This window comes from Pleuronectes platessa, chromosome 3 (genome assembly GCF_947347685.1).
Source record: "Pleuronectes platessa chromosome 3, fPlePla1.1, whole genome shotgun sequence".
Taxonomy (NCBI): Eukaryota; Metazoa; Chordata; class Actinopteri; order Pleuronectiformes; family Pleuronectidae; genus Pleuronectes; species Pleuronectes platessa.
In genome coordinates, this window is record NC_070628.1 from 9,568,305 (window position 1) to 9,593,462 (window position 25,158).

Genomic DNA, 25,158 nt, shown 5'->3' on the forward strand with positions numbered 1-25,158 from the left:
GGCTCTAACTGCTCAGGTTATGAGAGTGATTTGTGTTATTTGACCTCCTTATGTGCTTCTTTACTTGCCCCCAGTGTCACAGGGCTAATGCAAAGGCAACAGACACACGAGTGTGTTTTTTCGGGGGCGGCAACAACTGCCCCTAAACCCCCTGTGGAACACCCACTTACACACATGTGCTACACACACATACACACACAAATGTTTTCTCTCATCATGTGAGGGCAGAGTTTCCTGACGCACAAAAAGGAGTCACTTTTTTTTTCCTGCTAATCCAGTAAAAGCTGAATTAGCATAACTGTGCCTTTCATAGACTGTATTTCAACTGCTTTTCCCCTCAGTGCTGTCAAGGGAACAGCAGTGTGTGTGAGAGTGGAAACACAGGATGTGGTAGGACACTGTATGCTGGTCTCAGCTCTGTAGACACTCTGAGTGCCGCTGGAGTTTTGATTTCATGGCTGTAGTGTTCAGGATATGAAGCAGGATCTGAGGACATGGATTGCTTTCGGCTCCGCAAACACAAGGTATGTGCACGTTGTGGTTTTACGAAACTGTTTTTAAAGAGAGGGTTTGCAAACTTATAAGATGTCTTTAAGATAGTCTGTGGAGTTTTCTGTGCCGTATTTCCATTTTATTAGCCTGCAGTGTTGTAAGTGAACATCACTACTCCTTTGTGTCTCAGTGGATTTAGCACTTCGCACAGAAATCAGGTCATTTAGATCAGTAATGTTATTTAACTGAGAAGCAGCACAACATGGTTAAAGTTCCATGTGACTTTGAAAGACTGGTTTGTGTTGTGTCAGAGGTCACATGTCAGGGCAGCGGTAACCAGTCGGGTTTCTCACTCATACAGATCAGGAACAAACGCAGATGTTCATTATTAACCTGTGTGGTCAGAGTAGGACCGGGGAGTGTGTGTATTGGTGTATTTGTGTGTGTGTGTGTTTAGTATGAATTTGAAGAAAGCCCAACTGCCACTTGTGTTTCTCGTGTTTGTCACATTCCCGGGATGCCTGCTCTCAACAGCTGCTGCCAGCTTTGCCGGACTCTCAGTTTTATCTTGACTGCATGTACACTTGAGCATCAGACCTACTCATGTGATAGGCGTATTAACAGGAATCCACGGTACGATATAAGAGTTTAATTTAGAAGATAAATGATGGAGTGTGCCAGCTGCTACATAGTCTCTCTAGTCTTTTATATGAATCACAAGACAGGAGACAGATGCAAAGAGCAGGATGGCATTTAATCATGTTGGATCTGGACTTAAATACTCTTGAGCTTTATTTTTTTAGTAATTTCTTACTGTTAATATATTAATACATAGTTCATTCACAGCAGTCTTAATCTATCGTGTGCCGTATTTCAACTGTAGACACTTTATCTCCGGGGAGAATGTGCGTCTCTCAGTGTTGGCACTGCGTCTTTAACTACTGTTGGTAAAAGAACCACTGACAATCTCAAACCTGCTAATTCTCTTTTAATAGGAAAGAGCTTAGACAAATTGTAGTGAATTGTGTTATCTGCTCAGTGAAAAGAAATGGCCTCTGTTTCTGTGACAATTTTAAGTACTTTGTTTTCCACATGTGCACGCTTTCTGTTCAGCTTGACACAAGAGACGGGGAAAGTGGGAATGGAAAGAGGGGCATTTTCTGCCAAACCTTAATATGTCTGCGTAGGGAAAATCCCATTCCTAAAACACGGGCAATGGGTCCAGGCCCTCGAGGGGATTTGACGTAATGCAAAGTCGGGGGATAAAACGGCCTTTTGATGTCATGCTAGTCAAGCAAAGAACCCCTCGCCTGGAACGAGTCCAACATGTCTAGTCTGTGCAAGCGTAATTATGAGTGGTCAAGAGAGGAAGAAAAAGCTCCAGTGTAGGGAAACTCAAGCCAGAATACTCCTTTCCCCCCCAACCCAATCACACTCAAACACGCACACACATACGCACACCCTCTAATGGTCCAAATTGGCCATTCCATGGAGGTTTGCTACCCAAACAGACAAAAAGACAGGAGAGGGGAGGGGCAGCTGTCTCCCTTAGCATATGTTGACCACTTGTATGACAGATTTGCTCACTTCTGTGCGTAAATGGAGACAGGCTTACCACTTTAGCTCATCTCAGCCCATCAGAAGCACTGCAGAGATCCAGCCACAGCTGAGGCTGCCAAAAATGCTGGTAAGTCTGAATGATGCCTATTCAGTGAGCCAGCGAGGGAGGTGCAACGGGTGTGTGTGTGTGTGTGTGTAAGTGTGTGTGTGTACCTGCAAAAATCTTGAGTATAATGGCCCTGCCTGTCTTTTTGTCAGTATACAGTACTGATGTATGTCCACTGAGCTCCAGTTCATTGGTTCCCATGGTTTGTACCCGCTGTGCTGAATAGGCCTGTGTGTTTAGGATGTCGGTGTACACAAAACCCAAACCTTCACAGGTATGCAGCAAATGGCACTGGGCATCAAGGCGGGTATTACCTTGTCAAGAATGGCTGAAGCAGGAGGCAATAGACATGTCTTATTTCCGCTCTGTTAGCATATTGAGGGTTTCAGGAGGATCAGGGGGTTAGTGGTACAGTTATGTGGTGGGTCCCTGGGTTCCCTCCATATGTATGTGTGCAGTCAGACACATCCCTCTGCTCTTTTGTGTGTACACTGCTTCTTTGAAGGGCTTCATGCTTTGGCTCCTAATTTAACTCCACTTATTGTAGCCGAGGGTGAGTTGATGTGTTCCACTTTTCTGAGCTACAGAAAAGCTTGCTAAATGATCATTTACTATTCTGAATATCAGATAATGCAGTGTTGAGGGAGTTATCGGCGTGCTCTCTTGTTATCCTTAAGGTGAGTAATAAATGAGAAGAGTAACACCTGCACACTTTTTCTAAACCACACTTAAATTAACTTAAATAGATAAATAAAGGACATTAGCAGTCTGACCTGACAACAATGGAACAGGGATTGAAATCTTCCTGTATATTATATGTTATATATCTATATTTGTTTGCTTAACTCTTGCCATCAGTGTTGCGTCTGCTTAGCACCAATATGTGATTTGCACACAACTGTGTGGAAGCATCACGTGTTGATGATATGATCATGTTATTATGACACTTAATTGGTTTACTGGCTGATAAAATAATTTGCAAGAAAATATTAATTGAAAATGTTAAACTACATAAGGCAAGAGTTTAATTTCACAACAGTTTGAATATTCTATATAAATTTACCATATATACATTTTAATTCGAAATAGAATTACTGTGCTATTTATCAATATTCGGATTTTAAACCTGCTCATTAGCCTTTTTTCTGATGTTTGTTTTTCTTTATTTTAACTCCAAGGGTGTGACCATACATTCATACATAAGTGCCAGCTTGCCTGTGTCAGCCTCATTACCACTCCCCAGCCTGTCCCCGTACAGTCCCAAAGGGCCACATTCTAGAGACGCCCATTGGAGAGGAGCAGAGGAAGCGAAAGCCCCCAGTGTAAACACAAAATGCTTTGATTTGGTACAAATAGACAACAAATGGACCCTAACCATCTCTGAGTCTTCCAGGGAAAAGCCCCTCACCCTCTGGTAAAATAGAACTCATTGAAATTACAGTTTATTTTGGCCGTAGATTGCTCCTATCAGACTAAATTCTAAAGGAATGATTGTGCGAGAGATGAGTGTATGATACCAAGTGGCCTCCTGAGCCTGCAGAGCCTCCAGAATGCATCATGTGCCCAGCTACTTGTAAAGATGCAGCAAATCTTCAAGTGATACGGTCACATTATTGCTTTGCAAAGAAACACAAATATTAAAACAAGTCTCTTCAGCCAAATTTCTTACAACATCAATTTCTTGTATTTCAAGAACATTTTTCTCAGGGTATAGATGGTGCAGAGACCTTCCTTATTTCCGATGTTCTCTCCGTTGTAGAGAATTCCTCCCAACAGGTGAAAGTGCACCTGTGACAGAACGGTTTTAACTTTCCAGGCACTGCAGTGTTCATAGACAGGGTTTTCAAATCTGAGGTAAACACACCCTTGCTACATTGGACATTTTTACAGTGTTATGAGCAGAGGTCTCTGCAGATCTCAAAGGGAAAACTAGCAATCAGCCATTTCAAAAGGCCATAGCCGGTTATTGTGATGTCAGGGAGTTTGCGAGTGAATTTTACTTAATGTTATGCAGCCCTTTGGTATGTTTGCAAACCCCACACTGGTTGCTCTAGCTGGTTTAATCCCATTGCCACAGCGCCACTGTGTCAGTTCACCTGTCAACAGTTGTTGCTCCTGGCCTGCGGTCTCAGTTGGAGACTGTAGTTATGCCAGAGCTCCAGGTAGACCCACCAGGGAGAGCCCTATCTTCTCCTCTGTTGTGCCCAGGAGAAGCAGCAGGAGAGGCGAGGGGACTTGTGTGGGGGGGTGCGCCAGGAGGAGGAGAGGTAAAGACTGAGCCCAGCTGTTGGCTCATTTACACACCCGATCCCCCCGCTCCTTTTCATTCCCCCTTTGGCTTCCTGCGTTTTCATGAACATGTGTGTTGCAGAATCAATGTGTGTATGAGGATGCACACTGTCGCACATGCACACACAAGCACACACACGCAGTATCTCACCCTTTCTCTGTGTTGTCCCTCTCTCCGACAGGCGAACAAAGACCCACTATTTCTGACGGGGGTGACCTTCCCTTCAGAGTACCCTGCTAGCCCGGAGACACTAGTCAAGCTAACTGTGTATGATTCAAAGGACAAGAGCCAGGAATCGGTGAGTAAATAGTTATTTTCTTTACCTTGTGTGTTTGTTGTATGTTTGCATGTTGGAAAATCCATCATGTGAGCGCGAACGTTAATGGTGAGAATGTGTTGGAAGCCTGTGTGAAGCAGTCATCTGCACAGTGTTGGTTGTGCAGCACCGAGCTTTAAACTTTACGGGAGATGAACATGAAAAGCTGCGAGAAATCCACCACTGAGTCTTGATTTGGCAGTGCAAAAAATGTGTGTGCTTAAATATAGCAGGCAGTGTGTTATCAGCGTCGTAGTAATCAGTCATTTGAGTCTGTATCAGACCGAGACCTTTGCCTTTTAAGTTTTGAAGGAAAAGGGTGTGTAGCCTTTGATGAGCATCTGAGCGTGGCTGCCCGTCCTTTGCCAGTGATCCACTGGGGAAAACCAGTCGGCACATCAGTGGGAATGGGAAAGAGAGCCAGACATGGACTCCTGAATGGCCCTGGCCCGCTTTATAGGAGGTTCTTCAGTGTTGGGTGAATGCATGATCTTAATCAAGCATCCCACTCAACCCCGAGTGCCAAGATCCTAATGGTCACAATCTACAATGAAACATTCATGAGCTCTATGATGAGAAAGGACACCATTACAGACCTCCACACTGGCAGCAGTCTACTTGCATATCTGTGTAAAAATGACTGTGTACAGCTGTGCGGGGAAAGTGTGTTTATGTCCTTTGAGCTGCCGGTTTAAACTGATTGTAATTTTACAAGGAGCAGCTGCATTTGATCAGTTTTATTGGCACTTGAAGTGAGGAGTTTACAATGACTGTTTCTCACTGTACATAATATAAAGCCTTTGTGAGTAAAAAAACTAAAAGTCATTTATAAAAAACCTACTGAACATCAAATGGATTACAAAATAACTTAATATATAGCGTTTATTTGGCGTATTCCCATAGCCTCCCACCCCCCGCTGTAATGTGTTAATAATTTCCACAAATGTTTTCACCCCTCTACATTTGTCTGTTGGTACCAGACAGAAAAAGAGTATAGAGAATCACCTGGGACAATCAATAAAAGCCCATTCACATCCACCCTTAGTGCTATTGCTAATCCTATTATCAAAAAAAATTTGCACACGACAGTCAGATAGGAACTTTTTATTTTCAGTCAGTAGTCACTAAAAGGAAAATGACGAGTCATATCAGTTGCTGCAAACTAAACTTCATTCCACGACTAACCTGATACATACCTGAGGCAGATCGGATAAAATGTCTGTTTTCAAAATCCTTAAATGAATAACTTAGAGAATGGAACCATTCTTGAAGCACATTGCATTGCTTTTATTGTTTAGGGTGCATCAAGTGCATCTTATGTTTGTTAATGTCTCAATTGAATCAGTTTTAATCCGATGCTTATTGTGTTTAATGTTCAGCGATGCCTTATGGATGTCTTTAAAGTATATCTTGCTATGCCCTCAACAATACTTCAACAATTGCAGTTATTAGCATTTGCAAATGTATCACTAAACCACATAGATCTGTTTCTGTGCTTTTCTCTGCTGTGGCAATTTGCATTTGTTCCTTGATTATTCAGTGAAATCATTGGGATCAGAGAACGTTCCTCAGGTTTTTTCCCGAGCTTCATCAAACCCCTCAGGACATTTCCTCTTGAAGCAGCAGCACGTAACCACCTCTGGATAATTGAAATAATATCTCTATCGTGTCAATGGGGAAGTCATGGGAGCTGTCAGTTCATGCGATAGCTTCAGCAGCCACTAGGAAACAGACTGATGCTTTCCCTGCAGAGTATGACAAGCTGGCTATAGAATATGACTTAATCAATGCAATATTTTACTTACATAAATATAATTTCACTTGTTTATACTCATATACCATAATAAATGTAACAACATTTTATTGTTCCTTAGATTATGGTGTTGTACTCTTGCTAAATTCTAACCCTACAGGATGTTTTTGTCTGCTGAGGTTTAACTGAAATGGTTTTTTTATCTGGTCTTGCGAGTATATGTCGTGCTCCATATATTGAGAATTAGGACAGTATATATTTATGTCGTGAAACTCTGCACCTCCTGCAGACAGTGTTCTCCCGAGAGAAGCGAAGCCTTGGCGTCTGTTTCCCGGTAATAAAGTCAAGGAGGGGAGCTGATTCATACAGCTCATACAAACTCCACCTGCTGATAATCCGTCCAGCTTGTAATGTATTCATGCCGCTCCAGCTTCTACCCAGATTGTGTCACACTGGGCCAGGAATTTGCAAAGTTGGTTCAGAGTAGGTTTCCCAAGTTGGCTGCTCAGCATTACACAGTTTAAACAAATCAGAGGCTTAATGTTAAGATTATTCTTGATGACAAATTTACTGTAAAAATCTGCTCTTACTTTTACCCTACGAAAAACTGCGGTAGTTTATATAGAAGTTTTACTTTTGATTTAATCAAATAGCACACTGTATATTTATGTTTAGTATATGCAGTATGACATTAACCTGTGTGTCCAGCTGTATAATCATTTGCCTTTTTAAAATTGCAGCCTTAGACATAATCCCACATGAAGTTCACTTCCAGTGAGAACACCGAGATTTGTTCCACGGTACAGTTTGTCCTGAATATTCATATTGAAGATCACAGATGTGAATTTGAGACAGTTTAAACTCTCCATCCACCTCCTTGAGTATTTCTTGTGTTCTGTGCTTCTTTCAGAAGTTTTTCAAAACTGATCCATAGACTTTTCCACAGATGGTGGAAATGACTGCTCTGCAAAGGAGAAGCCAAAGCGTTTAAATTGCTCATTTGTGTCTGGTATTTGTCAGAAACCCTGTCTCCTCCATGTTAGTGAATGGGTCAATGGCCAAACGAAAAGTGAAACTACATGTCAAATATATGTTTGTCTCATTTCTTGCATTTCTTTTCAAACTGAGCACTCATTAGTCCAATAGGATTGTTATTTGTTATTTATTTGATACTATAAAAACTGAAACGTCATAATTGAAAGTTGCGGCCGCTGCTCCATCCCCCCAATCATTACTGCAGAGACACTGGCTCCAAATGCCGACATCAGCGGACGATGGCAGCGTTGCCATCTTGGATATTGAGGATTGACGGATCAAGGGAGGAAGTGGAGACACTGAGTCCATCTTTATATCCAATCTATAAATTGAACATGTAGCCAGGCAAGCTATATACTTGGATATAAAGATTTTTTACTTATATTCCAGTTTATAGAAATGGCTTTGTTGAAAAAAAAATGTAAAAAAAATTCAATGGTTCATTGTTGCATCTAGCAACTATTATACAACCAACCACTTATTCGGATGCATGTTTGTAGCCTTCAGGTAATGTAACAATACAAGCAGCATTAGAGCCAATGTCTGAAGGATACTATAGGAACATGTTGCTGCAACATTGTGAATCCACTTCCACTGTTAGGTAACAACAACCCGATGATTCTTAGTTCAAGGCGATTATACACTATTGGCCATGCGATTATAAATCTTTATATTCCATTTCTACAGAGCCATCAACTTAATTAATACACACTGGACCTTTTAATGTACAGTGTCCGGATCAGGTTTTCATTTAATTTGGACTTGATGGGTTTGAACGTCGGTCTTTCATTCTGTACCTCACACTGTCTGTGAGAGCGAGTATTTGCTCCTGTCGATCTGTCAAGAATATCTCTGATGTACAACACAGTATTTCTCTCAAGCTCGGCTTTGAGAGCTTAAGGCTGAACCAACAGACTTACAGGACAGGTCCTGTTGAGCCTTTCAAACTCCTCACTCATTCCCACACCCTGCACTGCTCACAAAGTAAAAAAGTTGGAAGGATGAGCTTCATCACAACTTTCTGTGAACATCAGAAAAAACAAAGCTGCCTCTTCCTTTCTCTCTGTGTGCCTCATATCCTGGCCTTGAAAATACTTGAAGATCTTTTTTTTCTTCTTTATTTTGTTTTTCTCTGGCACCAGTGCGCTCGTACATTGTTTTTTAGATGTTTAACTCCGCTCGGCTGGGCCCAGCGTGCTTGTCAGTGTCTCATTAGAGAGTCTTTAAGTGACACAGGCGTGACCCTGAACATGAGCTGGCACAACACGCCAGCCCCCGTCCGCCCAAGTGGCGGAGCAGGAATCACTCAGCCCAGGTTTTTTGTTTCATGTTACAGTTTTTGAGAGAGAGTGAGCATGAGAGAGCAATTTTCTTTTTTGTGTGTGTCTAACAAACTAAGTGTCAAAAGTGTTGTATATCACTTTCAGCCTCAGTCGCAGACGTTGTGCCATGAGCTGATTCTCCTCAATGGAAGGTGCACACATCACACATGGTAAACACAAATATATACAGTTTATAGAAACATTGCAAAATGTGCATTTTTCACCATAGGACTTTTGGAGTGGAAATAAGAGGGGGATGAAATTGAAACACTGAGGAAGGAGGAAACTGATGGAGCGTGGTTTATAGACGACTGCTTTAACATTCGTAGAGGACCGGGGAATTTCATAGTAGGATGATTTCCCTCTGCCTTGGGCTTCCCATTTAGATATTCTAAGATGACACTGGCTGCATGGTCATGAATATTTGAGAGCATGCACCGGGCTGATAGAACGATAAGTCAGTGAGTGGAGGTGTGAAAAGGAGTACGGCCGGGTTAGATATCTCAGGTGTAAGTGATCCCCCCCCCCCTCAAACTCTAGTTGTCACAGGATGAGGATATAACCTTACATTGTCTCTGATATCTTACCTGCAACTGCACTCAGAATGACTCGGAGGCAATAAATCACTTTTCAGCCGTATTCTGATCACTGAATCCAGAAATTCTCATTGTGGCTGAAAAGGGAATATACTTCAGAGATCCCTTCATTGACTGCACTTTTATCATAAACGCAATAAAATCTGTGAATATGAGTTAAACACAGATTCAAAGTGTGACTAATCTGCTAATCTAAGATGCAAACCAAAAAAATACATATTTACATTTTGAATACAGGCCATAGAGAAGCCAGTGCTTCCCTTTAATTATCTATACGGTGGCAGCCCGCCATATTTACATTTGTCTCACCATTCTTTCATAATGAACCAAAAAATGTCTTACACTTTTTGCTACGTACTCGCTCGTCCTACCGTATGCTCACACTTTGGTCCATAACATTTTTACCATCCCCGCATTCAGATCTCATTGTTTGGATTGCAGTTGTGCGTGTGTACCCACAAGTGGCATCTAATGCAGTTCATTCTCTCTTACGAGAACTTCTCTTTCATCCCCTGTGTACCTGTCACTCTGAGTTTGACCTTCATGCTCGAACAGGTTAACGCCATAGATCACATTAATTCTGTGGGACATGCTGCAGTGGCACACTGTTGTGTTAAACGTTAACTGACCTCATGAAAAAAATTTATGTAGACTGAAACTGCTCTGGTTGGTGGAGGCATACAACTGCAGGGGCAGTAATCCATGTTTCAAATGTATAGAAACTGTGAACTGTATAGAAGACTGGACGATGTGGTCAGAGCAAACATTTAAGGCCCATGGTACAAACCTTAGCAGCCTTCGATTATCTTCAAAGCTTATTAGAAATCAGAGCCAGCCCATCTGAAAGATTCAGGATAAATATACCTAGATTCAGGATAAATATACCTAGAGTTAAATGTGGGCATGTGGAAGAGGCACATGAGATTATTTTCCTGTGTTGGTGCCTCACATTTATGCTCACTTACCTCTGTGAAGAGGTTCGGAGAAAAGCGGCTAATGACAGACCTGTGGTTGGCTGTCAGTGCAAACCCATTACTGAGTGTTCTTGTGGTATAAAGGGAATAAGACAGCTGCCTCTGTAAGAACCTCTCTCTCTAATCACATTCTCATTTATCCTGCCTTTGCTCCCTTCTATCTGGAACGAACGTGTTATGCAGTTTTCAGTTTGCATTTCTATTACTGGCCAGGGCGAGAAATTTTGATTGGTCTCTGAGATGTGCACAATAGTGTGACAAACAAAAGACCCCGTCTGGGAAGTCATTTTCATAAAGCTGCCATAAAATGTATTGAATCAAATAAAACACCAGTAAAGGTTCTTTTCTTTTTTTACTGTGTAACTACTGTATAATGGCCATTTTGTCCCGTGGCCTGATAAACACATGTACCCTCACACCATGTTCACTAAAGGGATTGAGCAAGATATCTGTGATTCAGAAGGCAATGGAGAATAGAACTGATCAAAGTTGCATCTCGAATTGCTTGCCCCCTCCCCCCCTTACACAGAGACACACACAGGCTGAGGAAATTGGATTGAGGTTGTACGAATGGAGCCCCAAAGCAGGGAAATAGGAGGTATTGTTGGATTTTCTCTGGGTCCCCTGCTTGACTTTTCATACCGATTCAAATATGATTTTCAAACCTTTCCCATGTGGCAAGAACCTTTTTCACTGTGAACAAAGTAAATACTCTAAGACTTGCACGGAGATCTCAGGGTGTGAATCTGAAGCTGTTGTTTTCTTCTGTTGCGTTGTTTTACATTGTGATGTCTCATAGCGTTAAAGCTTTACTTTAAACATTTGAACGATACTGTGTCATGATCCTTTTCACATCTACCCAGCTTCTACCCATAGGTTGTTGATCAAATATTAAATAGATAAAATTGCAAATTTAGCACATCAATCAGCACTCAATTCCTCATCATGACGGAATAAAATCATGTCTATAAAACTTTTGACAAACCTATTTCTTCAGGGACCTTCTCTATATTTGGATGCATTCATCCTTCCCTCCATTCGGACCAGTCTCCCTGCTGCTGCTGAGAAGCATAATGCTTCCCCCACCATGCTTCACTGTAGGCATGTATCCAGCCGGGTAATGGGAAGGGCCTGGTGTTCGCCAGAAATAGGGTAATTTGAGTCCTTGCCAAAATGCTAAATTTTTGTCTCATCAGACTGGAGAATCTTTTTTTTCCTCCTAATGCTGCTAGGCAGACGCAAGCAGGCTGCTGTATGCCTTTTACTCAAAGTGGCTGCCGTCTAGCCACTCTACTATAAAGGCCTGATTGATTGACTGCTGCTGAGATGCACGTCTCATTGGCAGGTTCCTCCATCTCTGCAGAGGACGTCTGAATCACTGTTGGGTCTTTGGACACCAAGGCCCGTCCTGTGCAGTTACTCAGTTTAGTTGGAGGAAGAGTCCCAATAGCTACAAACTCTACAATTATTGAAGCCACTGTTCTCAAGGGAACAATTTAAGAACATATTTGGAAATTATGATATATTCTTGTCACCGTTTTATGCACTTGTCTAAGGCTGCAAATAAAACACTCATTTTAGTCGTTCAATAAAATGACTCACCACTGAATGTTAAGAGAAGGAGACCTGTGCTGGTTTCGATGTCAAATGTCACATATAAAAAAAAAATCATTCAATTATATGATGAAATAATGTTTTTTGCAGACATAGGCTAATGGAATATTACATCGGATACAACAGTCACTTAATACCTAATGTTGTGTTTCTTGGGCTAGGTTATACGGGCAAAACATTTATATAAACATAAAACTGTATTTGATTTAGTTTAAAGACATTGGGGTTTTAAAGATCAATACTTATTTATCAGTACTTACTTTTGTTATATGGCTTTTGATGCAATTATATTGTGATTATTATTGATCTTCTTTTATCGGCCGGCTCTATGTGGCAGATTCTCTCTTTCTGCTGTCTAACTGATTTGAAGCCTGTTTGACTGGCAGATATTAGCCACCTCTGAAGAGGCCTGTGTGAGCAGCCTCTGTTCCGTGGTGAATTGTCGCTCCAATTATGAACTGCTGAAGTATGGAGAATCCCGGCCTCAGTTAATCCTACCCTGTCAATAATCATGATGTGTAAAAAACGGTGACTTGACATATTTTTGGCATAGCCAGTTGCTTTTAGCTGGATGAGTGTCAATGTGTTGCACAAGTTTACTGCCAGCAAAGAGAGGAGGGCAGGGGGGGGGGGGGGGGATTGGAGCAGACAGGGAGACAGAGCAGACATTCAGAGATCGAGATACACACACACACACACTCACACTTACACACACACTTTTACAAGAACCAATCTCAGAGATATCCAAGAAAGGTCTTGGTAGTGATTGGGTGGACAGCTGAGCAGTGATAACCTACGAGAGTAACAGTCCTCAGATAAGGACTGTCTCTTGTCTGATGGCCACTTTGCTTCCTTCACCATCATTGTGCCAATGTCAGCCAATGTCAACCAGCGCTAAAAATTACTACTGATCAAGTCAGCCATATTAAAATGACTCAAACTAGGGACCTCTCTCTCTTTCCTACCTGCTCACCAGCTCACTCAGAAAATTGAAGATACTCTGATCATACTGTTATTTTGGCTTCAAGCAGCATGAAACCATTTTCTCTATTTCAGTGTCAGGTCTGCTGCCTTAATTGATTGCATTTCATTCTAATGGATTCGTACCTTCTTGTCCTATTTGTGTTGTGTTGACAGAGTACATTAAAACATCATAAAAGATAATCAGTCCATAACAGCGTGCCCTGCCTAATTAAATGATGTTTTCAAATGATTCTTTGTCTAGAGCCTCCTCTATATCTTATATCTGTTTCAGCATAATATTGTTTCATCAAAAGAAGCACAACATGCATTGTTTGCTTTAACCATTATTAATTCATGGTGGTCCACGTGATACCGGTTATTTTTTTTAAACAATAATGTAGACACTTTCAAACTCCTACCAGCCAAACCCTACTAAGTTCACTGCACTGCTTTTCTACCTTAAAGCCAGGACTTGCAAATATCCAGACATCAAGCGAACGTGTTTTCTAAGCTAACGCACGATCCTGGAGCTTGCTAACCTCTGAGTCCATCATATCAACAACATCGGGGAGCTTCAAGCAGTTAGAGGTCTCCAGTGCAAGAGGAGTAGTAGACCAGAAGCACGTTCACGCATCGATCGAGCATTATGGGCTCTCACCACCGACTTTGGCCTTCTGTGACTGGTTAGAAGGGCAAGGTTGTCTCAGAAGCTTTAGAGGGGAATATCTCTGCACCGCTGCCAGGCTGATCAATGAGTCAGCGTCGCAGCAGACGGCTCAGAAAGTCTTTGTCTGCACCTTCAGACATCAGGATATATCTCGGATCAAATTTCAACCAAAAATACTAGATGACAAATTACATGGTCAAGATTTAATGGAAAAAGTCTCTGTCAAGTCAGCCTCTCGTTCATACAACACAATGACACTCGGGTCCAAGATTGTTTTCTACTGTCGTGCACACGGCCACCCCTATAATACACAGATGACCCACTCTATTTCCTGGGCCACAGCTGCTCACATAAGCTTGATAGTCTATAATATTTGTATGGTTGAGGGCTCAAGGGGCTTGCCCCTGGGCATCACACTGATGAAACTGAGGGGTGGTACAAGCACTCCTCTTTCTATTTCTCCCAAATTCATATTCTGTTCAGGGACCAGACCAGTGGTCGTCCTTAAGAATAACTGTATTTGAAACCGGCTTAGACGCAGTTAGTTATATTTTCTGTATAATGAGTATAATAAACAGGGCCCTTATATTTCCTTCTACCTGGTCTTTCAGTAGCGAGCTGCTTGAGTTCCCTGATCTTTATTTGATTCAGAGACGTTTGAATGAACAGTGTAAATTCAGCGGAGGTTAGGGCTGCTCGATTAATCGAAATTTAATCGTGATTATGATTATGGGGTCAAACGATCTCCAAACTACTATAATCGATTTGAAACGATTATCTGGCTTTTTTTTTCAAAGAGATGCGCATGCGCAATTCAGTCCTTCCCCCAAAGAATTCAGCGGCCCAGCTGACCGACACTCACTCTCAAGCAGCAGTAAAGTGAAGGAGGCGAGTTGTGTGTGTGGTGACCGGCGGTGAAAAAAACAGCGCTAGTGGAAAAGCAGGGAGGGCAGCAGCAGACCATCTAGCGGCCGTGCCGCGCACCGCTATTCTCAAGCGCGCTCCCGTCTTGCTGTTCAGACCGGACCCGCATTTCTCCGCGCCGGTCAGTCGGTCATAGAGTGTTAGGGTTGCCATCATTAAGGGTTTGAATAACCGGGCACCGATATCCTGGTTACACGGAGGAATAAGACACACGCAGCCGTCATCTGTGTTTACCGGAACCGGAAGTGATTCAAAAAAATAAAGCATTGACTTCAGAATAAGGGCACATATTAATAATCGTTTGAATAATCGTGATTTTAATTTAGCCCAAAATAATCGTGATTATGATTTTTTCAATAATCGAGCAGCCCTAGTGGAGGTGCGACTTCTGCGAATCACAACAGCGATTAGTTAACTCTGCGGATGATGAAACATCGTTATATTTATGTGGTTGTGTGTGTGTGAGAGGTTCCTGGCTTTCAGCAGACATCCATGATGTAATGGGCTCTCTTTCGCCAGGGGAAACTGCTGTAGTTATCCTGATTATGATATGATATACTGTACACAGAAGTTCCGCTTTTGCTACTCGGGCTCTCTCATTCTGCCCATTCCAGCTGGCCATAAATTATTCTCATTTATGTGCATTTAATATCGCATTCCACCCAGGCAGACAACAAAGACTGCATTTGATGGATTGCACAATTACACTTCTCTGAACTTCCACTTGCCTCTTCAAACCCAGAAAGGACCTCTCTTTAATTTGCCCACTAGCCATCAAGCATCACACGCTCTCTCCGGAAATCCTCTTTCATGAATTTTCCCTAATTTCAACTAATTTCACAAAGTTAGACATTTCAGTGCCATTGCAGCTTTTGCTAATTATTCACTTGATTATAAAGCCTCTGATTTTTATTCAACACATTACTGCTGCCAATGGCCTCAGCCTTCATAACAACGACTACAAGCGAAAGGTTGAGGATAAAATACCAGTGGTGGAGGAGAGCGTCAAATAATTATAATTGGTGAAACTTGCGACATGATGGCCCCCCCAAAGTAAGGCTAAAGCTTCTCCATCATCCCTTGGTGGCTGTTCGTGTTCATTGTTCAAGTAAGTCAGGTGTTAATTGGTTATTCGATGCTGTGAAAATGCAGTGTTTGTATCTAGGGTATTTGGGCTTCATTTCTGTATACGGTCTATTGGCCCCATGCATTGAAAATGTATAACGGGTATTAGGAGAAAAAAAGCTGTCATGTTTTTTACACAGCGTCATAATAAAGCTCATCATTAAAGACTCTGTAGCAGCTTTTAGTATTATGGATGCATAATATATGGCAAGCCTCCAAAGTCTGGATGGAATTTCCCTTTCAGAAGACGGAAACATTTGACAGTAATGAATGTGAGTGCTGCTGCTCCATGTACGGTAGAGCCAGAAGCTTTGAAAGCACTGTTCCGGTCAACTTTCCTTATTAAAAAGAAAAACCCTGCTAAGATTAGCATACTTGTAAACGTGCCGGAGCCAGACGGATCACAATTGAAAGGGAATAAACGGTCTCTGACCCTCGAGAATAGTGATTTTAAACACTCTAAAGCATTTTTATTGACAGCCCAGCACTCACTCTGCCATGTCAGGTTAACACTCCACATGTCTCACATGACGTCTGAAAAGCCCCATGGACGGGCTGTTAGCGGAGCAACATGTCACACTGGAGGGATGTGTTTGAAAACATCCCGGGCTCCTTCCAAAGTGTTTTCTCACTGTAATGGTTTCACTTCCATTGGCTGACGACACCTCAAACGGCTGTTTACTGTATTTAGGAAGACGCCGGTTAATTACTTTGTTTTCCCAAATTGTTCCCCCCCGCTGTGTTGACATGCGCTCCAATAAAGTGACTCATGGTGCCGGTGAATATTAACAATTGCGGGAAATTAAGTGCACTCCAGGTTTTGTTGTGCGCATTCATTCGTGAAAACAGTTGTTGGTATAATGTACACTCATTAAAAGCAACCATCCAAGTCTAAGCAGAGAAGCTAATTACTTATAAAAACTGCTGAGCAGATGTCTGGTCCCGGAGCCACGTGGAGACGCCCTTTCTTCCCAGGGTGAAGCCACAAGTTAACACAACTGATGGTCTATTTATACACACGCAATAAAGGGAAGCCGCACTGAAAGCAGCGACTTGAGTGGCAACAAATTAAGTGAGTTTGCAATTGTGTTTACCGTGCCACATTTTACAAGACTAAGGAAAGGACACAAACCTGACCTGTATATTTAAAATAATACAAATAAGCCACAAGAACAACAATCATAAGTGTATAGACAACACCAATCCATTGTAGTTTTCATATTTAATGTGCAAATGAATGTATTTCAAAAACTTAAGCCTCTGTCAATGTCCTTCTGCACAGTAGAGTAAATAAAAAAAGCTGTAAATGGAGAAAGAGGAATGCAAAGAGCAACAATAAAATATTTCTTTCACACCTTGGGAAATACAGTCGTTTGACAATTCAGGAATTTGCTTAGTTGATTCCCTCTTAAGTGTCAGATGAGAATATTAACATATTAACAACATATGTGTACTTGTTCCATCCAAATGATAACCGACAGTACCCCCCCCCCCCCTTGCGATCTATACCCATTGCTTTTTACTACCTGTCAGTCACACAGTACCAATGCCCCAATGCTTAGTTTATTGTCCAAATGGGACAATAATGTACCAATGCTGTAGAGAAGAAGACTAAAAACAAGTGAGACCATAAACTCTACAGTAAAAACAATTACTGACATTATTAAACTAAATGAGTAGTAGGTCCATTTGCTCTCTGACTCCTATAGAAACAACCACAACCAGTGGAGTCGCCCTCTGCTTGTCATTCAAGAGAATACAGCTTTCAGACACTTTTGTATCGGCTTCACTTTCCAGACCCAGAGCAAAGGGTGCGAATTGTGTATTTCCTCAAATATCAGACTATTCATTGTACATTTGTATAGATAATGCTTGTATAATGTATAACTTTGTATTTGGGGGTTACCTTACATTCCCCTAAAAATATATATAACATAACTCGAACAAATAAATGAGGAGAAAGCTTAAACTCATATTTGACTTTTCCCAATGCCATTAGACAGAAAAGGTTATGGACATATTCTACATCCTTTTTGTCCGATATCTCCCATAATCTGCAGCTGTGCATGCAAGTCACAGTGTGTTCTGTGTGCATGCAGGTGACATGCATATCAATGAAGCGTGGCAAATTGCCTTATCAAGCACCAGGTGACCACTTGATGCTGAAGAGGACCTTTCCAGGAAAACCGCCCCTTTGTCATAACCCCTTCCAAACCCCTTCCATGTATCATCCTACTCCAATCTCCTCCAGGTGGGATTTGTCTGGATCAATTTCATAATGCATTATTCATTTGAGAATTTAATCAAATATCTCCTCCACCAATCAGTCCAGCCCGTACCTCCCCCTATCCCTCCCCTGCCGCTCTACGCATCATATTGTTGATTGTTAGTGTCACCTGCAATAGGAGATTATCAGACAAATGAATTACTGGGTCACAGGTGAATTAGACGCTTGGCTGACTAATCTTTTTTTTTCTCTGGGTAAAGTAGCTTAGTGTAAGTTTGTATTTTCCCCCCTTTTTTTACGCGAGAAAGAGAGAGAGCGAGAGAAGAGAAGGAGAGGTGAAGAGAGAAAAAAAGTGCTTGAGAAAATCCCCTTTCTGCCTGGCTTCCTGTGGGTTTCTGCAGTGTAATGGTTTCCTTTGAGAGAGACATTGGTGGAAACTGCTGATGCTATTTGACTGTGTGTGTGTGTGTGGGTGTGTAGGTGTGTGTGTTTGTCTGTCCGTCCATGGCTAACTGAGCCACTGATGTGCTCACCATGCCAGGGTCGTGCATGTGCGAGCCTCTGGGCAAGCAGGTTTTCTAATTGTGTGTACTTGTCACTGTACTTTATGGTCACGCCGGGTGGCTGCAATTAAAACTCTGCGGTTGGTCAATTGAGATAGATGTAATACAGCATTTTATGACAGCTACTCACAACTTTCTGTCCACGCGCCAGTGTGCGCAAACATCAGAAGATCGCGCCACGTGTCTTCCTTCTGCGTTAGCGGACTGAAATAATAACATGTCGCTTCTCTCCTCATCCCCCTCACCATGGGGGACTGAAAAGTAAATGATTGTGGGGCAGAACTCTTCATGTTGTCGCTTTGTTGTTGTGTTCTGTCAGCGCAGATGGTATTATGTGATAATCTGAAATCAGCCATCATTGTTTCCCCTCCACACGCCCAAAGAGGGTGGGGAGCCATTAATCATTTCAAAGAGGCATTACTTTTTCCCTCCTCGGGAAATACAAATATATTTGTTTTGATCTAATCTCATTTTTTTGAAGAATCTTATGCTCTGTACATGATTGTTCACAACAACAACAAAAACCGTCTCTGAATCTGTTCATCTGCTATCTCACAGCCACCAAGGACACATTCTACTTTCACATAAGCAGCATATTTAGTTCAAAGGGCTCTTTCGCTGGCATCATCCCACATCAACTTGCAAAGATGTCATTTAGGTAACTAACATGTCTGTGGTGTGATGAGGAACAAAAATAGCTGACGGCGGTTGCACTTCTCCCACTCTCTCCTGCATCTCGTTGTTTACTAAGTCAAGGTGGCTCGAGCCGTCTGAAACTGCAGCTTCTATACTGACTTAGCTTGATGTTATCTCCCAGGGGAAAGGAAGAGGGCAGGTGCCTGTTCTGAAACTCCTACACAGAAAGAGTGAGTGCTTTTAAGCTAGAGTTTGTGGCTCACCTCTTGCACCAGCAGTGACCCACACAAACACACACACACACACACACACACACACAAATGAACACACACCTGAAACTGTTTAGTGCAGTTTTTTAGTTTGTCAATGCCGTTTTTATCATTGTATATATGATGTCATGAATGTCAAATATAAAGAACAGCCACATGCAGCTTTCAAGCCTTAATACAGGCACAGTCCTTTGCAGGAAAATAGAAAACACAGCTCTCATTATCCTGTAATAAAAGCTCAAGTGGGCGCAGAGCTCATTGTGCTCCATCATGTATGTTGAGCGAGGAAGCGGCACGCCTTGGATTTGATTGTACAATGAGGTCGTTGAGGAGCAGCATCTCTGGATCTTACGGGGCATCAATCCCTGTCTGTCTGCCTGTCTAGGCTGTTAACCACCTCTGGGCTGCACCATTGATCTCCGTAATTGTCTCCAACTCTTCAAAGGGAGCCGAGAGTTGGTTTGATCCGAGCTGTTTACTTTCAAACCCCCTATAGCCCTGTTCTCTGAAGAAGAGAGCTATCAACCACTTCAGGCATGAGCTAGCATATTATAGTACTCGTACTGTGCCGGTGTGTGCTTGTGTGTCTTTTCAAGACACAAAAAAATGGGGGAAGTCGGGGTAGAGAGAGCAGCACAATATTGCCTGTAGCTTTACAGGCCTGGGGGGGAGCTAGCAGCTTCTTGCTGTTGCATAACGGCAGGAAACTGCAACCTGCACATTTGCTCTTATCCTTCCATGTAAGAATATGAACACATGGAATAACGATCTGTCGTGACTCTGCTGTGAACAACACCACCGGCTCCATATGTTTGTCTGAGAGACGTCTTGTTGATGCCAGACTCAGGAAGACTAGTTACACAGGCCCTGCTTGCGATGACAGAGGTGATATGACAAACAGGATGGAGAGCTTAGCAACATGTTCTGTGGCTGGCAAAATGATAAAAGTGCATCATTGCTTTGCTCTGAGTGCAACTTCATTCCGCTGCTGCATCTTGGGGCTTCAGCTTCAACCACCAAGTTCAGAGCAGGGGGGGAAGCTGTAAACCGCAGCCTCTGTCAGGTTCCGCTGATAGCAGCTCTCAGTAAGTGGCTGATAAGAAACACTTGCATATTGTTAATGTATGATCGAGTGAAATGGCCTCATTCGCGAACAGAGACAAAAACAGCCGTCTTTTAAAATGCAAGTCCATCAAAACTGCCTTAAGTTTGCAGTTCTGCAATTTAAATGTAGTATTCAAGTCAGTGTGGGGGATTTGAATGTGGCTTAGGACCTGCTTACCAAGTCGTGTTTACTGACTGTGAGTGAAGGAAGCCTTGATTTTTATCCCTTATTCTGCAGTGGGGTTAGCTATTAAAGTTTATGGAGCGAGTGTGTATGTGTGTGTGTGGGGAGGGGGGGGTTGGTAGTTTGTTTCCAAGGGCAAGCTGCATCTGCGACAAGTTGAGTTTCTTTTTCTGCAAGACATCCTACCAGCCAGATAAACATGGACACGGGGATATGAGCTTCTATTTAATGGTATTCAAGCACATTCGTAACATTGTTGAAATCCCTGAGAAGTACAAGAAGGCTTCTGTCAGAAAACCTCTAGTTTCCTGATGGTTGACCAGGCATCAAAGGGTCGTAGCTAAGAAAGCAAGAGCATATGTGGAGTAAGGAAGATGTGAGGAACTAATATAATGGTAGGAAGGGATTTTGTTTGGGGGCAAGCATCAACAAGATGAAGAATGTGTGAGTGGGTTTGAACGCTCACTGTTTTTTTCTTGCCTCCTCTGTCACAAGGAATCACAGATCCTCGGGAAGCTGACTTGTGAGAAAGAGGGATATTACCTCTGCGTCATTTATCGTACATGACTCTATAGATGTATCTGTGCTTACAGTAACTGCAGTAAAGGAATCCTACAAAGGAGTTTCTCCTGGAGGAAACCAGAGTCTCTCAGCGCTCAGTGAGTATTCACCTTTCAGGCTGAAAAAGTCCAGCCTCCTCTGAGATCTCATGTCTCCTCTATGTCAGATGCAAAAATATCTTATCTGATCCTGTGGTTATTGCACAGAAAGCTTGTGTTTGTGTTTTTTTTTTTTTTTTTTCAGATGCAGATATTGCATCACAGAACTACAGATCTATTTTCAGTCGACTGAGCATATTCAGCTATCTCCTTCTCAGCGTAAGGCTGATTTTTGTTGAATAGTCTGTCGTGGCAAACATGAATCAAGATGTTATCTGATTGCAAAAGACCCTGTTCTGGCAGAGACACAATGGTGAAAATAGCACAGTAGAGAGGTAAATTCATTCAGTGGAAAATCTGCAACTTGATATTCAGTGCAACATCATAAAAGATGGGATGATGATTGACTTTGTCATTGTAACCCATGTTTCAATAAAGCTGTATTCCTGCAGTACAGCTGGCTAATTGAACCACCACATGCATTTAGCATTGACACAACTGCACCGCTGTAGATGCAATTATCGCATAATATACGTAATCATAACATTTCCCCCGGGTACTGTGGCTTCTTCCCTCTGTCCAAAGACATGCAGATTGGGCATCTCTAAATTACCCATTGGTGTAAATGTAAGCATGAATGGTCGTCTCTGTATGTTGTCTTTGTGATGCGCCGGGGGCCTTTCCAGGGTGTACGCTGCCTTTTGTCTTATGTCAGCTGTAATTGGCTCCAGACCCTAAGGGATTGGCAGTACAGATTATGGATGGATGGAAGGACAAAACACTTTTTTATAACATACAATAATAAAACCTTTATAGTTGTTCCTTGTAGTCCACTTCATAATTTTGTTCAGCAATTTAATTTTTTTTTCTCAAACCCTCAATGTGTTCTCAGGGTAAGTTACACTCTTCTGACACCAGAGCGAGATAAGCATAATCGCTGAATTATATGAGCGCAGACGTTAACTCATGGAAAGCTATGCCTATTACCAGCCTACTTCCATGATTTTACACTCCCTAATCTTACTAGAGTTGAAAAAGATTAAAGTTTTTGGTTTCTTTTCTTCAAACCCAGGCCCAGAAGGCATTTATCTCTCCTGTTTCAATTTTGTGTTTGCACAACGAGACGGAGACTTTGTTTTACAGTAGGTGCATTTTGTGCCTTTGATACATTTCAAATGTTATTCATAAGGCGGGCAAAAATAGTACAAATGATTAATAAGGCGTGTAAAGGCAAAGAGGCACTGGAGGAACACATCAAAGTATTTTCTATCTAAACAGAAATCAGTATTATCACGCTACCTCACATGCTCGGAGCACAGCCGCTGCCTGAGGACCGGCAGCTTCAGTCGGCTCAGGTTGAAGGATCGATTACATCCAGCAGATCACTGCATCACATCTCAAAAGCAGGATCTGACCTTTTAGCCTGAATAAGACAACCCTCATTACACCATGAACCATTTTTCGAGGAGTTGTTTAAAAAAGATGTTTTACAGTCATGAAATACTTTGAGGTTGTGAGTTATTGTCGATACTGTAAATCCGAGGGGGTGAAAGTTCATCCTTAAAACCTCTTCTCTTGTTAGAGTGAATCATAGGATATTTTTATTAAATGCAGCTTTTCTACACACTTGGGAAACACTGGGAGGAAGGATGAGTAACCATGAATGTGTTAATATTCTTAAAAGGAGTAACATTAAGGGGATTTTGACAACTACCTTGTTGGCTCCAAAGCTTTTTAGTTTAGTCCGAACCAAATTAACAGTTTTGAAAGGAGCCTTGAACGACTGTTCGGACCAACAGACCAACATTTCATCCGACCGAACCAGATCAAAAGAACCATGGTACGATAGTTTGGACTATTTGCAGGAAGTAGAGACTGTTACACAATAGAGGAAAAAGAAGTCTTCCTGGTCTCTGTAGAAAAGGAGTTGCCCAGGCTCACAGGATTGCTTGTAGTCTTTGACAATATGATGTAGAAGAGGATGTTGTAGAGTGGCAACTGAATTATCCATTAACAAGGAACCGCTTGATTCGTTTTCTCCATTCAAATGGACGCACACCCATCTACAAACCAATTGAAGTCAACCATAGATAGACGCAGTAGGTGATGATTACAGGATGTTTTATGTTATACAATTTTTTTTTTTAATCTGCTCTCTAAATTGCAATGTGAAACCAAAACAACTTTAATGCAAAACTATTACACGGCACCACCTTGGGTAGAAATATGTAATGTTATGTAAGGTTTTTTGTCGTTCCTAAAGCGAGGGGACAGTACTGCTGTGGAGTGACTGTGATGTTAATGCAGGCTGTTGGTAAAGCACTGAAGAAACAGATGGGGAAGTGCAAAAGGGGGTGAGCTCCGGTCTGGCTGCATCTCTGTCTGTCTGCAGACTTTCTAGTTTCTTTTTTCTTTTGAACAGATCAAAAGCAGGGGAATGAGGTCAAGGTAGAGGACCGTGAAAAGAATAAGTCAGAGAGAGAGTGAGAGGACAATGTTGAGGGTAGACAGCAAAGAATGAGAACATGGGCTCACCCGGGGAAAACACAACCGCCTGCTTTTGTCTGTGCCTGTCTGGGTTTGGGGGTGACTGGTTGTCTGAGATCCCTTGTTTCCATCTGTGGGGTGAGTTCGGCTGCCAGGGGGATTTGTTCTGTGATGTTTACATGGACTAACGTGCTGCCTACAGATTTACATAAGGCCCGTGAATAATGTGTGTGTGCATGCACAGCTGTGATAGTGTTCAGCCGGCTGCAAATGCTAGTTAAAAAATGCTAAAACGCAGGAATTAGGTGAGACTTAGGCTTTTCCTCTTCCAACCAGGAGCCTCACTCATTCTCCCTGAGCTCCCCTGTGGAATGCAAGAACAATCCCAGTCGGTGCCTATGTGCTTTTCAGGAATTCACAGTTTGAATGCTCTGTGTGTGAATATGTCAGACATGTTGAACTTCAAACTACGGCATTAAAAACTGTTTTTTTGCTTGATTCATAACTCGATTGATCCTTGATCGTGGTTTGTCTGCATGCCATTATTCAACATACATTTATTTTCATGTAAAATCCAAACTTATTCCCGTTGTGTTCAGATTTATACAGTGGGAGTGCGCAAAAAAAGGCCATAAATCAATTTACAAATGGGTTTGGTAGCAGCACAGATGAACATTAATATTGCTGCATGGTCACAGGAAGCAGTTTGTTGGCAATCTGGGAAACATCTGTGGTAAATCTTTGGCAGGAATGAGCTCATGCACTGTCACTGTCTGGCTTCCACTTGGTACCCAGGTCAGAGAACCTCATCGATCTAATAATTCCATAAACCTCTGTCTGTCTGTGTGTGGCTTGTGTATCTCAAGAACCGTTCATCTTATCGGCCTCACGACTGACAAGTGTCTTTTTAAGGGGCCCGAAGAAATGCAAGGTTGAATCTGTTGCAGTCTGGACACACAATACGTTCAATATTAATAAACATTGAACAAACAGGCGACCGGTGCTCGGTGGCAGCAGTGGCTGGGACTCAATCAATGTAACGCGATGTTGTCGATCGTGACAACAATGGATTCTCGATGAGCTGCACATTAACAAAAGCTTCAATGATAACCTCCAGTTCTGGGTTCTTCGTACTGAGTCGAGTTTCCCTGAACTTTGAAGAAACCGCTGTACAGCTCTTTGTGCAGCAGCGGTGATGCAGCTTCAGCTTTCTGTGGACTGGAGTCCTGCAGCTGGTCTTTATTCTCCGAGGCTCTGTAACTGCTGGTCACTTTTTTTCGGTTTCAGGAAGA

The 25,158-nt window shown here is 42.2% G+C and overlaps 1 protein-coding gene across 7 annotated transcripts in view; it reads left to right on the forward strand.

The window, feature by feature from the left end:
• Positions 1-234: 234 nt before the first annotated feature.
• Positions 235-25,158, forward strand: part of inpp4b (inositol polyphosphate-4-phosphatase type II B) — a 100,409-nt gene continuing 75,485 nt past the window's right edge. For 2 of the 7 annotated variants that reach the window (XM_053418255.1, XM_053418265.1), the window contains exon 1: positions 4,630-4,746. Coding sequence is in view for 2 of the 7 variants with exons in the window: in XM_053418256.1 (XP_053274231.1) it covers positions 2,048-2,179; positions 4,630-4,746 (249 nt within the window). In the remaining 5 variants the exon portion in view is untranslated. Of the gene's footprint in view, positions 525-2,019; positions 2,180-4,629; positions 4,747-20,408; positions 20,518-21,196; positions 21,380-25,158 lie in introns of those variants that run through there. The other 5 variants (XM_053418257.1, XM_053418256.1, XM_053418260.1 and 2 more) reach the window with 5 other exon arrangements.